At 43.2% G+C, this 17,096-nt stretch overlaps 1 protein-coding gene across 2 annotated transcripts in view; it reads left to right on the top strand.

Annotated features, from left to right (window-relative positions):
• BEAN1 (brain expressed associated with NEDD4 1) overlaps nucleotides 1-17,096 on the top strand; it is a 53,025-nt gene that overhangs the window by 29,831 nt on the left and 6,098 nt on the right. The window contains exons 3-4 of one of the 2 annotated variants that reach the window (XM_054269398.1): nucleotides 9,362-9,571; nucleotides 11,831-11,972. In XM_054269398.1, the coding sequence (XP_054125373.1) occupies nucleotides 9,362-9,571; nucleotides 11,831-11,972 (352 nt within the window). The remainder of the gene's footprint in view (nucleotides 1-9,361; nucleotides 9,572-11,830; nucleotides 11,973-17,096) is intronic. The other variant, XM_054269399.1, reaches the window with a different exon arrangement.

Here is a 17,096-nt window from a genome sequence, read left to right as displayed (position 1 = left end):
TCAAAAATTCTCTGTTTTTTTTTCTTTTCCAGTGGGTAAATGGGAACAATTTAACAATTTCCACTGTGACTATTAATAGAAAGCAGCAATAGTTAGTGACCTTTAACACAGACTGAACTTCAGGAAGGTGGGAGCTGGATGATATCCCTGGATACTTCCAGGCAGTATCCCTACAAGAGCTTTCATTTAAATAGTTTTATTAGAAGCACCCCTGCTGGGCACACTTATTTTCTGGGACTGACCCATTTTCTGGTGCCCTTTGTTCAAAAGGCCACAGAACCCAGTCAGTGTTCAGGTTAAGGCATTGTCCAGGGTGCTCTGAGGGCATCACAGGAGTTCTCATCTATGTGCAGCACCATTCATCACAAAGGGATTTATGAATCCCTTGGATCCAAAATTTAATCAACTTTCCCATAAAGGGTAATTATTTAAATTGAGTATAATCTCCAGAACAGTATGCTAACAGGAAAATCCAAGTTCTTGCTCCAGCCTGGCTCTGCATCCCTCAGTTATGACTCTCTCTCAATCTGACTGGGTGGCAATGCAGAACAATGCACACTGCAATTCCTGCTCCTTTAGAAATATTCCCTTGTTTAAATCTTCTTTGAGAACAATAAAGAGTTTCCCTTTAAGAACAGTTTGGAACACCTACAGCCTGGACTGTCAGCAATGGTGCAGCAAGCCCTGCTGAGTCTCAGGGATCTGAAAATCTCAATTTTCTCTGCTTGCCTTCTCTCTGGGGACAGCTCAGACCCCTTCTGACCCCCAGCACACCCAGAGCTGCTGGAGCTGATGCAGATGTTTGTGGTAACTCTCTGCAGAAACAGTCTTTGAAGTGGGAACTGCATTTTCTGTTTAAAATATTCACATATAGACACTGCAGTTTATATTGAAGGTGAATAAATGTCCTTTCCTAAAGGCTGCACTTGGCTTAGGGGGAGTTTTTGGTTGGTTTTAAAGTCTTTCCCCTGCCACCTGAAATGAAAAAAAAAAAAAGCCATCATTGCATTAATTAGAGGAAGGAGCTGTGTGGAGCCTGTAACAGCTCTTTGTGCAAGGCAGGAGAATGGCCTGCTGCCTCAGGAGACACCCCAGCTCTCCTGCCAGCTTTGCTCCCAGCTTTGCCAGCTTTGCCAGCCCCTCAGGGTGAGTCTCTGCCCTGCCAGCCTGGCCCAGCCCTGCTGGGCACACACAGGGCACAGGAGGGTGGGCATCAAACACTGCAGAGATCAGGGAATGCTCCTGGGCCGTGGGGCCATCCTGCACTCCCAGGGAACACTCCTTGGGTGTTCTACAGTAGCAACAGGGATTTCCCCCAGGCTTTTGGACAGTAATGTTTGGGTGTTCCATTTCCACAGATCTTTCAGTGTCCTTGTATTTCAGTGGCTCCTTTAGCAGCAAAGAACCCAGGTGGGATTGTCTCCAGAATCAGTATCTGACTTGCCACTCTTGGCATCCCTGCATCTGTCTAAGCAGACATCCTAGTCCTGTTCAGATGCAATCTGGAGGAATTCAATCATTTCTTAATGGTATGAGAAAAGCCCTTGATTTATGCAGGCAGATACTGCTGGAGCTTTCACAGATACAAATGATGATGTAAATCACACTAGAGGCTTTGTGTACTCTGCAACATCATCACCATAACTCATGTGGGAGTGCAGAACACCACTGCAAACCATTTTAATTAGTTTTTAAAATTCATGTCACCTTGAAAGAAAGGCCGAGATAGATCACATGTGATACCACCTCCTGAAGGAAGATCCTGGGATCCCAGTGTTTGTCAACAGCTTTCTATCTCACCAGCCCCTTCCTTACAGAACCCCCTGGATCAATATTTCAATCATTATTTTCTAAGCAGTAAAAATCAGTCATTCCTCTATGTGCTTTTTCAGTAGATTACTCCTACTGAAGACTGGCAATGGAGCTGGAAAAAGAAACAGGATTAATTTTGATGAGAAAAGCCCTAAATGAGAAGCAGCATAAGGACACAAACTCTGTAGGAGGAGTGCTGGGGTAGGGGTGTGTACCAAAGGTGGATCTGGTTCCTGATCTCCGTTCAGCCTCAACACTCAGTTGCAGATGGATCTTCATTATAGAGCTTTGACCCCCGTGAGCAGGGTAAGGATTGCTGAAGATGACTAATAGAGAGTGGAACAATTCATTGAAACCCCAGGACAACACAAAACTCCATCATTTAAACAGTCATGAATGTGAGCCAGGTTAATGGTGGTCAGAAGTGGATAACTGATTTGGAGATTCATAAATGCATTTAGTGCACAAGTCAGGTGCTCACCAGTTGTGACTGTTTGAGTTGGCAAGAATTTCATCATTCCTTCCCATTTTCTCTGTGGAGGTTGAGAGAAAAGTTTGTAAGGAAAGGAACTTCTCTGTGGGAGGGTTTGGATTTTTGGTTTGGGGTTGGATTTTTGTTGCCCCAATATGGATTACATTTCCTATCTGGGTTCCATGCCCCATGAGCTGCCACCTGCCCTCTTTAGGTTACATTAAATACAGTTCAGACAGAGCTCAGCCTCCCAAAGACAAGGCATGAGACATCCAGATCACAGTTCAAGCAGAATGATAAGGTAAAATATAAAATAATTTGCCCATTATATTTTTTCAAACCTTAAGAAATATTACTATATTGCAACATTTTTCCAAATATTTATATGAGAAAGTTGTGTGCCAAAAAAACCCTGAGTTTCCCACAATAAAAAAGACCAAAATTATAGGGTTTGTCCTATTCAAGTCACTACCAAGCTAGGTTGGATCTGCGCTTATGAAGGTAATTTTACTTTAATGGATAAAAGAGAATTCTCATCATACCTGTTTCCAAGCCCTGATACAAGTTTCTGAGAAAAGTAATAGCTTTGGGTCCTGCTTATAAAACTGTATTAGTTCCAAGTTGTTTGAATATGAGAAAATATTCCTTGTCCATCAGAAAGTGGGCTGTTATACTTGCAGAGTGATTTGTTTCCCTGCAGTGGTATTTATCATGCTGATAAAAGAGACCATGGATCTGAAAATGGGAAGATTTTTCCTGTTAATTTGAAACAGCACCTATACAAGCTGCTGTGACATCAACATAATACCCTAAAGCCACAGCAGCTGAAAAGATTTATTTCCTGAGCCCTTCTGCAGCCACATTCTCTTTGCTTCTGACATTCTCAATTTGCAGGCTGCTGGTGATCCAATCTTCCTCATTCTGGCTCTATAATAAGGATGTCAATGCAAGGAGGGAGAAATTCATTATCTGATAGGCATAGGAGAGGATGAAAAGGCAGAGTTTGCTGTCTAGGGGGAGAGGCCACCCTCTCTGCTTTGGAGGAGCTCCTCAAGGTCATGGGCAGCTTTTGTCCCGGAAGGATGTCCCACGTTCACTTCAGGTAAAACTGAGCCATCCCTAGCAAAGTCTTAGGTCTGAATGTGATTTTCATTTTTCACTATTAATCAGTGAAAAGTTTTAATTCTGATTAGAAGCTACATATGCAGTTTAAAAGTTCAAAAAGTCTTTGAACTGCAGAGAGCAGCAGAGAAACTGAGTGTGAATTCACAGGTGCTGCCTGGTTAATGGCATTGTGTGGGCTTGGATTGTGCTGAGGGATCTCCCACAGCAGCAATGAACTGGCAGGATTAGTTAACCATTTGTATAGGAAGATTTACCTCAAATTTAGAACTAATAATGAATATCATCTGCTTTGGAAACTGTTAAATGTCATTGGCGCAGCAACTGACAGGAAAAAATTATTTATTCATTGACTTTGTCAACTACGAAGTGTCAATTCCAGCAGATAAGAAGATAAGAGGTAAAAGTTTGAAGCACTTCCTATAGAGTTAAAATTGAACATCCACTGTAGCTTAAGAGCCAGTTTAATTCTCTGTGTGGAAAGCAGAAAAGCCTGAAGAACGGAACAGTGCTTGAGAGAACCAAACATGCTCCTGGGCCTCCTGAACTGCAAATTCCTTTTCCCATACTGTTGGTCTGGCTGGTGTAAAACTGCTTTATAGAGAGGGCATTTCCCAGACTGTCCTGGTCATCCACTCATTTCCCAACTTTTCTACAAGAGAATAAGAGAAATACTAAAGGACAAATAGCCTGCCCTGTTCTGAGCATCCTTATTGCTTCCTTTGAGTCCCATGAGCAGAGGATACCCTGGTGTGAACTTCACCTGAGTGAAGTTTCAGCCTTCCTCAGGATCCCATGGAATAGCTCTGAGTCCAACAGAGACATTTCTTTTTAGTTAATTTAAGGTTCAGCTCTTTTGGGGCCATGGATTCAATGCCTGAGTAACATCCCTCTCCCTTTTTTTTTTTTTTTTTTTGTGCCATAGAAACAAGCAGTGCAATTTCTGCTGATTTCCAGAGGTTTATTTCCCAGAGCAGCAGCAAGGGCAGGGTCCAGCTGATCACTCTTGGCCAGACTAAACCATCTCCCAACAGGAACTGTTCATAAAGGCAGAACCAACAAAATCTCAGATCATTGCACTGATTTAGTGCCTCTGGGTGCTCTCAGCTCCTTGCTGACATCTGTCACTCACCTCCCCAGGATAAAGAGACTGCATAATCCAAGGGACTGAAAGAGGAAGGATAGCAGAAATGTGCTTTAAGCTGATTCAGAGTTTGAGATGCTTTGCTGCAATCATTTGGAGACCAAAGGATTACAGAGGGTGCTGTGCACCATCCTAAACTGACCTTCCCACTGCTCCTTCCCAGCCCTGTGCCCTGTGTCAGGGCAGTGCATTTAAGGGTGCTGGGAGGTGCTGGGTCACCACCCCAAACAGTTCTACTGACCCAGGGGGACAAGGAATACTCCAGTTCTGTCCTTGTGCTTCAGCTCCAGTTCAGCCAGGCAGCACCAAGCCCACCCTGCCCTCAGGAATAATCCCAGGCTGGCAGGGATGGAGAGGTGGATGATTCTAGACACAAAATCTTTCCAGAACAACACATCAGCACTCCTTCAGGAGCTGGTCATGCACTTAAACAAAACCACTCCATGTCTCATCCTCTCCACCAGTCATATCATGAATTATCATCTTTATTAAGATGATACATTGGAAACCAGGGGAAGAGATCTGGTTATCTTAGCAGGATCCAGCTCTAAGATCATCCCAAAGCCCATCAGTTCCAGAGGCCATTGCAGCCTCAACAGAGCTGATGTGCCTTCAGGACAAAAGGAAACAGAACAAGACTGTCGCAGACATTTTTTCACAGATATCCTTTCTTTCAGATTTCTGCATTTTCTGGGAAGCTGAGGGCCCCCAGAAAGAGAATGTAAACAATTGTTATCAGCTGCTGTGGAATGCAATGGGATGCACCTTGATTGGCTCATGTTCCCATGTTTATAATTAAAGGCCAATCACAGGAGCAAGCTGGGGACAGAGCCCCTGGACACAACTTTGTTATGGATTCTTTCTTGCTATTCTTAGCTGGAGCAGCATCTGCAATCTCTCTTCTTATTCTATTTAGTATAGTTATAATGTATTATATATCACATATCAATAAATCCAGCCTTCTGATCAAGAAACAAGATTCTCGTCCATCTCTCTCACCTCCAGCGACCCCATGCAGGGCGCTGTAATACAAGACCTCACCATCAACAACAAACTCAACTCAGTGTGGAGAGAAGAGATTCATTTGTGTGTGGAGGTGCTTCCCTTCTCTCCTCTGGGGTACAAGCACTGAGGAAGGTAGAAGCCACTCTAACAAAGGGCTGCACGTTGGGTGACATGTCTGCACACCAGGACATTTCACCTGCCAGGATCTGACCCAGCTGGAACTGCCCCATTGCTTAAGGCCAAGCTAGAGAGGGGTCACTGTCCCTTCAAAGACAGGTTAGCAGGAGTGAGAAAGAGCAATATGCACCCAAAAATCCAGCCTGTTCTGCACCTCCTGCAGTTACTTTCCAATTGCTTTGTTGAGATGCAGGAGCACTGAGTAAAGTAATATATTGTGATATTTAAGGGATTTTTCAAAATGCTGATTTATTGTCTGACACTGAATGGACAGTCGAGGCAATTCTGCCCTGGTGCTCCCTCTGAAGTCAGTGTTCTGCCAGCCCTGTGCCACTTGTGTACAGCACAGCACAGTACAGAGCTCCCACTGTGGATAAAAGCCATGGTGTGTACATCCAACATAATTCATATTTAGAAGATTGGATATAAAATATTCATATTTATGTATGTATTATTTATAATTTGCAGTTTCATGGGAAAAGATACAAACTACCTCAAAACAAAAGTGTTAGCACTCTGCTAGTGGTATTATATTTATGGGCTTCATATACATTTGCAGCTACTCCTATTCTGACTGAAAACCATAGCATTTTTATATGGAGAAATGCACAGTTTATCAAAAGAAGATGTTTTGGATAAGAGGAGAAAATTTACAATATGATTTTTTCCCAAAAGTAATATAAACATCTCTTTTTACCCCCTCAAAATTCAAACCCAAAGAATTTATATCCACGCAGCATCTCATTCTGCTGTTGTTTGTCACAGTAGTAAGTCAGTAGTAAAGTCTGGAGGATCACACAGTGTCAAACTGAAAATGGTGCCACAGGAGAAGTTTATCAAGCACATTTTGTGTTAGGAGCTGGCCTAAGGGGACTCATTCATTCCTTCTAATAAAAGCAATGTTGCACTATAACTTGTCTATGTGAGTGACTGGGTTCAGTTAGATTAAAAGCATAAAAAAACCAGAAAGTTTCACACTGGTGAGAAACAATAGATAGAAGAGACAGGACTTGGGACAGCCAAGGAAGCCCCAAAATGTGGTGGATAAATGGGGTGTCTTGAACCACACCACACCACCTCAGCACCAGTGCAGGTGATTATTGTCTGTATGAAGTCACTTGAAGCTGTTGAACTTCTGTAAAGCAAAACAGCTCCAAATAATCAGTGCTCACACTGGGTGGCACCACAGGAATCTCCCAAACAGTCAGTGTGAATATTCCAGCTGGCTTCCACACCTGGAAAAAGTAAAAGATAAATATCCTTAGCCAGGCCCTTCCTGTTCAGAGGATCATTCCAAATTTGTTCCAGGTTTTTAAAGATCTGAAAGCACTCACTGCAGCCTCCTTCCTCCCCACTTGAGAGCAGTTTATCACCAATTCCATTTCAGGGCTATTTGACATTAAATTGATGATCACAAGCCTGACAGTGTGTGGGGCAACCTCACACCCCAGGCTCATGTTCTCCTCATGCTGACAACGAAGTTGATTCTTCTTTTGCCTTTGCAAGTCAGCCAAAATTACCAATAAATTTCCTGCCACTACTTCCAGTTCAGGAGTTAATCCCTGCAGCCAGGATTTAAACTGCCACTGCTGTGATATTTGCATCTCTCAAAGGCAGAATTTGCAAAAATCTGAAGATACAAGGCCTTGGAAAGCCAGTGAGGGTGTGTTGGACACATTACCAACAGAGATAGCTTTAAAAATGTACAAATGAGAAACAAGATTCAGATTTTGTAAAGTTTTGGAAATTTGAGTTCTAGCACAAGGGCCTTACTCCCCAAACATATCCCATACCCAAAATTTCTTTGCACAGAATATTAAATAGGACACTTGTCCATAACCTTTGATTTAACACTACAGCATGAGTTTAATTCTCAGAAAATTCAGTCTTGGTTTTTGGCACGAGATACTTGGTAAAAGCTCAGCACATTTCTTGGCTGTCTGTCCTAAATGCCTATGAAGATCCTCAGCCAACAGTCAAGTGCTTCCAGAAAATTAACAATACTCCTCTACATGCTGATTCCCCTGGTGTTTCTAGTTGGTTCTCTCAGTCTCAAGCATCAGCCAATGATAACAGACACTGGCTTGAAGCCAATCTTCTTTCTACACTTACTGTGACTGCAAATCAAGAGGTGTCCCCCAAAGGAAAAGAGCAAACCTTGCTGAGAACTCTCTGATAACATCTATCCCTGTAAGCAGCACTGCACTTCCCAAAACACATACTCACTCCACACAATACTCAGAAGAGAAAATTGTGTTATCCCTGATTTCATCAGGAAATAAATTCTGTATTTGTTCAACTGGCACATAGCCAGATAAAAAATATATATCCAGGCCAGATTGGACAGCCAAGATTGGTATATGGCATCAGGAAAATTTTGGTTTACTGATGCTGAGCAGCTAATGGGAGGTTTGGGAGTTTTGTTTTTTTGTTTGTTTGGTTGGTTGGGTTTTTTGGGGTGGGGGTGAGAGGGGGATTCTGTCTGCTAAAATCCTGAATCATAATTCAGGATTTCCCATAATTTGTTCTCTTTTCCATTAACAATTCAATCCCCCATAAATACATTTCTGGGCAATTAATTCCCATGTATAATCATGCTATCAGTTGTTTCTCTAAGGGAATATTATTGTTTAACCTTTGACACTGTCTCTGTGGCTTGTCTCGAAAGGATGTTTGACTTGGCAATAAATTACTGTAGTTATTCTTCCTTAAGAAGATTTATTACTGAACATAAATAATACATTTAAAGATTTTTTTTTTAACCATAGTAAAGCATTTGCAACCAAACAATCCCACTCTGTATGAGCCTCTTCCTGCACTACAAATCAGTTTCTTGGGATGCTGAGTCCCCTCACAAACCAAAGCAAGCCATGTGCCACAAAAGGAGGCTCCTGTGCTTCATTCTTGCCCAAAACTTTCTCTGGAAATCCTCAGAGCCTTCTTACACCCCTGACAACAGGCAATTCCTCTGTTCCTCTTGTGCCACCCTTGAGTCAGGAACGGGAGTGAGGTGACACATAGACTCCAGGTCTCTCCAGAAGGGTGAATCTGAGTTTCTAATAAACCAATTCTTTTATACACCATTCTGATACAGGTGGACCTGATTAATCAACACTCTATTACACAATTGGATAATTAAGACACCATTTGGTAAACATCTTACCAAAGAAAACAAACATCTTACCAAAGAAAACAATTGTTCAAAGCACCAGCTGCAAGATTGTTTTAATTCTTTCTCTCAGCCTTCTTAAAACTCCCCAGAACAATTCCTGGGAAAGTTTATCTGGATTACTCTCTCTGACCAGCCTGTCACATCCACACCTCTAGCAGTTCACCTTTTGGGATTTCCACTTTGCTCCTTGTGCACTTCAGTTCTTCAGCATCAGTCAGTTCATGGTACAAGGAGTCTTGGCAAGAAGGAGCCATGGGAGCTGTGGATCACAGAGCCTTGGCTCCACCGGGATATTCCCAATAAACAGAGCAGCTTCTGCCCATGTCCCACTGGAGTCAGTTCCCGGCAGCCCCAGGGATGGGGAATAACCGGGATTTCCCCAGGAGAGGGGCGGTGCAGTGGCTCTGTGACCCCTGTGACAAGTGACACATTCTCCCGTCTCTCTCTCTGTTCCCAGCCATCGTCTCGAACCAGAGCAGCGCTTCCAGCGCCTTCCCGAGCGCCGGGGAGCACGGCGGTGACAGCAGCCTGCTGGTGTCCCCGCTGCTGGTGGCAGGCGTGGTGATCGGGCTGGTGCTGCTGCTGTCCTGTGCCACCATCGTGGTGGGCAGCCTGCGCAGGGACAGCCGCGCCCGCCGCGCCCGCCCGGGCACCGCGGCCGCGGATGGTAAGGGGGCACCGGGAACGGGCAGGGCTGGGAATGGATATGGAATAACGGGATCGGTCACGGTAAGGGGGCACCGGGAACGGGCAGGGCTGGGAATGGATATGGAATAACGGGATCAGCCGTAAGGGGGCACCGGGAATGGGCAGGGCTGGGAATGGATATGGAATAACGGGATCAGTGGTAAGGGGGCACCGGGAACGGGCAGGGCTGGGAATGGATATGGAATAACGGGATCAGCCGTAAGGGGGCACCGGGAACGGGCAGGGCTGGGAATGACATCCAGTAATGGGATCAGTCACAGCAGCTTGTCAGGGTAACGCAGCTCTGTGCTGGGTTCCCACTCGGGCCATGGTTAACAGAACCAGCCAGTGCTGCCAGCGCCCCCTGAACAGCTCATTTCCCTCGGGATGGGATAAGATTTATTCTCTGCTGTATTTTCACATCCCCCTGTCGCCTTGGTGCAGCATGTGCTGGAATTTCTATTTTTTGGAAAGGCAGAGTTGTTCTCGTTCAGCCAAGTGCACCAGCCTACAACAATCACTGGGCAAGGGCAGTTTGTCTGAGTGCAAAAGCGAATATCTGCCTGGGAACAGAACAATAGGGCACCCAAATGTCATTAAACTGTCACCATCATCAAGTGTCATTGATGGCATTGGTGTCACCACACCCATCATCGTTAGAGACTCAAAAAGGTGCCAGTTCCTACCTGCTAACCAAGATAAAACCCATAAAACATAACCAACACATCACCAAAAAACCTTAAAGATAATTTGGGAATATCAAGGAGTTAATTTTGGAGTAGTGTTTTCAACCCTTTTGGGATTTGCTCACAAGAAGCCACTTGGTCAAGGAAATGAGAGAAGATTGTTTCTATTTGAGGAAAAAAAAACAGTTTTAGAAGTTACTGTGTAATTCTTCAGGCAGTAAAAATTCCAGTGATAAATGGTGGAGCATCAACATCCACGTCCCCTGTGAGCACATCCTCCACCTGCAGGTTGTTTTGGGTGCAGTTCTGTGCAGATCATTGAGGGGTTCTTTATTTATGTAGAAAAGCCAAAAATAGTGAAACACATAAAAATGCTTTGGTTTAAATGTTGTTTTCACTGGGGTAAATTAAGTATCCATTGAAGTCAATTGAACTTCATTTAGTTATTTGGACCAGGAATTTTTATGTCTAAACCAAACAAATCTCCTAGGATCAGTTTGTCCCCTTGGAGCAAGGAATAATTTCTTTTTGGCTTTTCCAGAAATATTTATCCAGATAAGTGAATAATGTCTATATTTTGGAAATCAAATTTAGAGTAAAAAAAAAATTGAAATGCAAACCCCCATGGCAACCTACAGAGGTAAAATAAAAACAAAATCCAGAAAACTAATGCCTGCTATTACAGTAATATCAATTTTCCTAATTTTCAGCAGCTACATTGATGATTCAATAGTTGAACCCAAACTGGAGTTAGTGTTTGACCCACTTTTGTGGCATGATAAAATACTGGCCAATAAGTTTTAATCACTGTTTTTAAATCTACTACTCTGATAGCTTCAACTCCTTGAAAAAACCTAGAGCCAGGGAAAAAAGAGAATGGAAAATTTCCAAACTCCTTGTTAGATACAACAATGCTAGAGTTGGGGAGATATTCAAAAGAATAATCCTAAACTAAATTGTGCCACACTACATTACATGGACACACACACACACTAATTAGCCTCTAACACAGAAAACAGCACTAAACTCTTAATATTTGTGGAGCTGGGAAGCTCTTGCATGGAAGCATTAAGGAGTCCCTGGCAGCAGGATGATTTTTCTGTGCTATTTTCCAGCTTTCCCCATTTTTGTCAGTGTTTACTGAGAGCAGCATTTTCTCAGCACTCATTTTCTCTGCCCCTCCTGTTACACCCTCCCAGAATGTGCAAACTTCCCATGGATGCCACTGCTGGAATTTCAGTCACCCCACAAACAGCTGAAGCTGCACATGGTGGAACCCACACTCCTTTTCAGCCTTTGGGGCCCAAGAAAAGCTTTGGAACTTCCAACTGCAGCACTAAAGGCATAGTGCTGTGTGCCAGAGTAAGCTCACCTACAGATGGGCTTCATTTACTCCTAAAGAAATAAGAATATCCCATGAAAACTGATTGTTCCAAAACACCCACAGCTCCTGTGCCTCAGGAAGGGTTTGTTTTCTGATTTCAGTGTTGTACATGAGTGACAGAGCACCCAGCAGGGAGGAAGCGCAGCCCATGTAAATTCTTGTTTTGCAGCTCCCGATGGTTTCTCCCACGGCGGCTCCTCGGCAGAGCTGAGATCCACCTGCAGCGAGGAGCTCCCCCCAGGCTGTGATTTTGACTCCTACCTGGACATCCTTTCTCAGGTGAACATCATGTATCCTGATCCACCTCCATGGTAAGCACTTGCCTGACATTCTCAGGGTTACAGCCCTGCACTGGCAAAGCTCACTGCAAAAATTCAGCTCACACAAATTCTGAATACAGACAGAACTTGTTTAGCTTGAGTGTAAGTTCAAGTTTTCCTTAGCAGAAGACATATTCACTAAATAGAGATGGACAGGTATTCTCATTCAGTGATATTCACATTAAAATTTACCATAGTGATGATATACTAATGAAACACACAAGTAGAATCACTTAAAATCATCTTTCTTTGGAAGAAATACATTTACAAGTCAAAGTTTCAAAGTCAAAAATACATACTTTTTCCAAGAATTTCCATGTTATATTTATTACTGACCTTGAGAACGTTCAGATCAGAGGAAACAGAAAAACAAAATTCCAGAAATTATACAGCAGCTGCTAAATTGTGTGCCCACATTCACAGCTCCAGGCTCACTCGTGAGCCACAGGAGCTGCACTTTGGGCCATGGGCATCTCCTTTATGTGCCTCAGACCCCTTGAGGTCCAGAAATGAAGGAATTCAGGCACTCCCTCCAATGAACCAACAGAAATCAATTTAAGCAGAACATCACTTCACACAGCTTTCTGCAGTGCTGTGTGTTACAAACAGCAAACACAGGTTGGACAGCCATGCACCCCTTTCTTTCTCTTTTTTTCCCTTCCTTTTAAGCAGACTCTTTTTGAGTTAAAGCACTATCAGACCAGCCCTTTTCTGACTGTGAAATAGAGCAGCTCAGCAGTATGAGCACACCAGACATGGATCTTTGCTTTGTTTATTCCATGCATGTTCTGCAAGCAGCAGTTATGTATTACCTGCTCATCCTATATAACTAAAGGGCTTTTAGGGGTTGTGTAAATATTTTACCAGAAAGCTCACATGTGAAAAATTACTCTGGGCCTGGCATCTAAATGTGTAGAATTTCATATAAATCCACTTAGGAATTTAGACTGGATTTTGGGCCCACACACCCATGAATCTTTCCTAATAAAAAGCAGCCAGCTGACACCCAAGCAAACTCTGAGTGGGCAGCTGGCCAGATTCCTGAAAAACTGACAATATAGTTCTTTAGCTGACAGATCATCAAAGATTGTACCAAAGGATGCTTCCATTTCCAGCTGGAAACGGACACAGAGGAGGTTTTTTCCATTTCTGTGGGGTTGTGTTTGAAGGAGATGTGAGTGACACAGGACAGCACAGATTGTCCACAGTTTGCAGTAAATTCTGCAGTGGCTCTGTGACAAGCCTGCCAAGGGTTAATTACCTGCTGTCCTACCTGTTCTCAGAACATTCTGGGACACATAGAGGTGTCCAGCCACTGCCTCCTCAGGTTCCCTGCTGGGCTGAGTGTCCCTGAGGATCCACTGTGCCCACACTGAAACCACTGCTCATCCCAGCAATCACAGCCCTGCGTCACAGGCCCAAGGGAAGGATTATTGTGAGTGCTTTGGCTGCTTTCTCACTGCCACTGCAGTTCAATATTTTAGAAAAAGTAGCTTTGGCAAATCATCAAAATCTTAGTAAATTTTATATCTTAGCAACATAACTTGGGGAACTTCAGGGAAAGAAGATGGCTGAAAGCAAAGCTACATGGAGACTTTCAAACTTGCTATTAATGCATTCTCCAGACCATTGTAACTGCTCAGAAAGCACAGGGTGAGAGGCACTGTCTGAGTTACTGCATTATGTGAAGCCTGAAAAATTCCTGTACATCTCCCTTTATATTCTCCTGCATGGCATAACGCTGCAGTGTCTGTTTTTAATTAGTAGAGCATGGAAATTATTTGAAAGCTGACTGTCAGACATGGCCTGGAAGCAGAAACAAGCCATGCCTGACCTTGTGCATTTAAAATATTAACTGCCTGGGATCAATCTCATTGCACATGATAATATTTTGAAGAGTAGGTTTACGGAAACACAGCGCTGCCTAAATGAATGTAATTCCTCCTCCTAATTCCTGGAAGGCAAGATGTAATTTAAAGCTAAACTAGCATGGCCAAAAGCTAATGATGCAGCTGTGGCATCAGCAGAACAGAAATGAAGAGCAGCAAGGAAAGCAACTGCACTGGTAAATAACTCTTAAAAATCTTTGAAGTGAGGGAGTTCAGTGAGTGAAAAGCAGTGGGTGCTGCCAGGATAATTTCCTTTTATCCACCTGGTGCTGCAAGGCCACCTGCACTGCAGCCCCCAGCGCAGCTCCTCACCCCTCCTGCCAGACCACACACTGCAGTGGTTTCAGCAGAAAGCACAACACTCTGTCTGGCCAAGGGGTGGTTATTTAGATTTTATAGCTGAGCTTTAAACCACAAAATGAGTGGAAAAGGGATTGAAGGGGAAGGCTGATGAAACCTAGAGTCAGTCCCCATGTCTGTGGCTGAGGGAGATCTCCCTGTTCAGGCTGCCCACTCCCAACTCTCCAGCTGGAAGTCCAAGAACTGTTTATACAAACACTATTTATAGGAAAATTGTTATTGGTAAATTAATCTATGAAAAATGCCTTGGGATATTAGTATTTGCTCTGATCTCTGAATCACAAGTTTCATTTGTGACTCAATCTGATTACCTCCACAGACACTTCCACTAACCCCTTTCTTGCATTAGATTTAGAGGGATGCCAGGCATGGAATTCTGTCATTAGCCTGCTGTGGTTGCAGGGTGGTCACAGAGAAGCCATTTGGTCAATTTGTTTTGACAGCCCAAAATATACAGTGCTGCTATCTATAAACATCCCTTTAGGACAGTTAATGGCTTTTTAATGAATCTCAGATCTGTGCTAACATCTGTCACATTGATTTTACATGAGGTGTGGATGGGAAATAGAAAAACAAAATACAGGGGGTATGAACCAAACAGTTTCAGAATATGAAGGGTTTGTATTTCAGAGAATATTTCTGATATGGACAGACACTGGCAGCAGGGCTGGAAGTCAATGTTTGACAATCTGTGTCACCAGACATGGCAAAGCCTTTGTTTCTAAGAAAGATGATCCAAGTGATCTCCCAACAATTCTAAACCACAGAATTCAAATCCCTCCAAGTGAGCAAACTGAACACATCCAGCCAGGACAGATGGCAAACACAATCTCCCTGCCACACCTTACCTATCATCATGGTCAATATGGCTTGGAAAGAAACATTGGAAAGCCTGTAAATGCAATATCTGCATTTTGTTCAACAGTGGGAGTAAAATCACACTGTTGGCACTGTGGGGATGAAATCTTTATAGACAGAAATCATGACCTCATGTTCTCTGTGCTGAGTTCTGTGTAACACACACTTCTAGTGAGCATTGCTAGTTATCTTCTTACAAAGGTGTAGTTAGAAAGCTGTTAAAAATAAGTTGAGTTCCCATGTTTGAAGTGGATTGAATTACAGTACCAACCAAAGTCCAAGTAAATTAAAAACTATTACATTTTCTTTAAGAGAGTCAGTAAATCCAAGCAATGAGGAGATTTCACAGCAGGAAAGGAATTTTATATCAACTTCTCACCTTGTGGCCAGGGAAATGCATCTCACCCCACTGCATAAGTGCTTTTTCACTCCTTAGTGATTAGATATTAATGGCATGTACAGAGCTTTAGGCAAGCAAGGATATTGCCTTTTGCATCTGAGCCTCATGAGTGTCTGACACAGCATCCCTGAGGAATGGCTGCTCAGGAGATGCAGGGATTCACCTTCAGGAATGGTCCCAATAGAAGCCACAGAAATCCTCTCCAAACTCCACACTGAATGTTCCCCACAGGGCACATGAAGTAAAAACCCCTCAGCCCCCTCTATCCCAGCATTTCTAATAAATCACATTGTGTGAGGGTTTGCCTGTGGGCTCACAGTTCCTCAGCTGGTCACCCTGCCTAATCTACAGGATCTGTTCTAGAGAAAATTCTCTTATTTAGGCTTGATAAATCCCAGTATTCTCAATAACCATGTTCAGCCTGCATTGTTTAAATGGGCAAATCAATTTTAAAATTACTTTAAAATGGCAAAAGGAAATGCTCCTGTCTTAAAGTCAGACACTAATTTCCCTTTAAATATATATTTTTAAAAGCCTACTTAAGGGACTTTCTTTTTTAAGACATTCTTTTCCATCCCCCACTTCTGAGTATGCAAGTTAGCCAAGCCATCCTCCTGGATTTTCTTGAAAGGCAGAATTAGGCTTGCAGGGAACTGACATAAAATCTTGCTCTGTTGTGCTGTATTCCTTTGCCAAGGCTGTTTTCCTGAGAGCAAACCAGGTGAGGAGCTTTTCCCACGTTACAGTGACAGCTGGCAAAGCATGAGATGGACTTTTGGGGTTCAGTTCAGCTCTTACTTCAATACCCCCACTGAGATTTTCAGTTAGTAAGGTAGAAAATGCCACTGGAAATAGGACAGGTTTATAATTCCATCAGGTATCATGACATGAGCTAAAACTCTCAGTTCCTTTAACTCCAAATTCCAAACACTCTAAAGCCCCTCCCTTCACATCCAGTGTGTATCAGGGATAGAAAAAAATTCCCAATTATTTTGGCAAACTTCTTATTTCAAGCTTAACTTTGTTTACAGCCGATTTATGAGCATTTCTTTCTGTGGCTTTTCCATTCCTCTTAATTATTCACACCTTTCTCTTTTTTCTTGCCTTTGCAGTCAAAAATGCTCTCACACCTCAGCCTGTGTGTTGGGGGGCAGGGGCACAAAATTCCCTTTTCTTTCTGTCATCAAAAATATCTGTGGGCACCTTCTGCCCAAGCTCCCTTTACACCTGCCCCAGTTCCACTCTGCAGGTGTGAATTATTGCTGCATAAACCCCCCTGCAGCAGGGAAAGCAGCAACACCTGATGGAAGGGAAGCACCAAGGGTTTCTAACCAGAAATCTGCAGTGCCACGCAGAGCAACCACAACTTAAAGCTGCCAAATATTTGATGAGTGTACTTTAAAAGCAAAGAGTGTTTTTCTCTGATTTCCCAGTTGCATATTGCAACCAGTATTTCCTTCACCTCCTCAGAATTCATTCCTGGAATAATTACAGCAAAGCCCTTTCTTGGAATATGATCCTAAAACTTGTCAAATGGAAAACTTCCCCAGACATCAGCAGGTTCTGCTGGCATTCAGGAATTGGTGGTGGTGTTCAGAATCCTGTTTG

Source organism: Melozone crissalis, unplaced genomic scaffold (assembly GCF_028551555.1).
Source record: "Melozone crissalis strain CALT ecotype California unplaced genomic scaffold, PUWL_Pcris_2 ptg000007l_1, whole genome shotgun sequence".
In the NCBI taxonomy this organism is placed as follows: domain Eukaryota; kingdom Metazoa; phylum Chordata; class Aves; order Passeriformes; family Passerellidae; genus Melozone; species Melozone crissalis.
The sequence above is the reverse complement of the archived record's forward strand: the minus strand, read 5'-3'. Positions and strand labels throughout refer to the sequence as shown.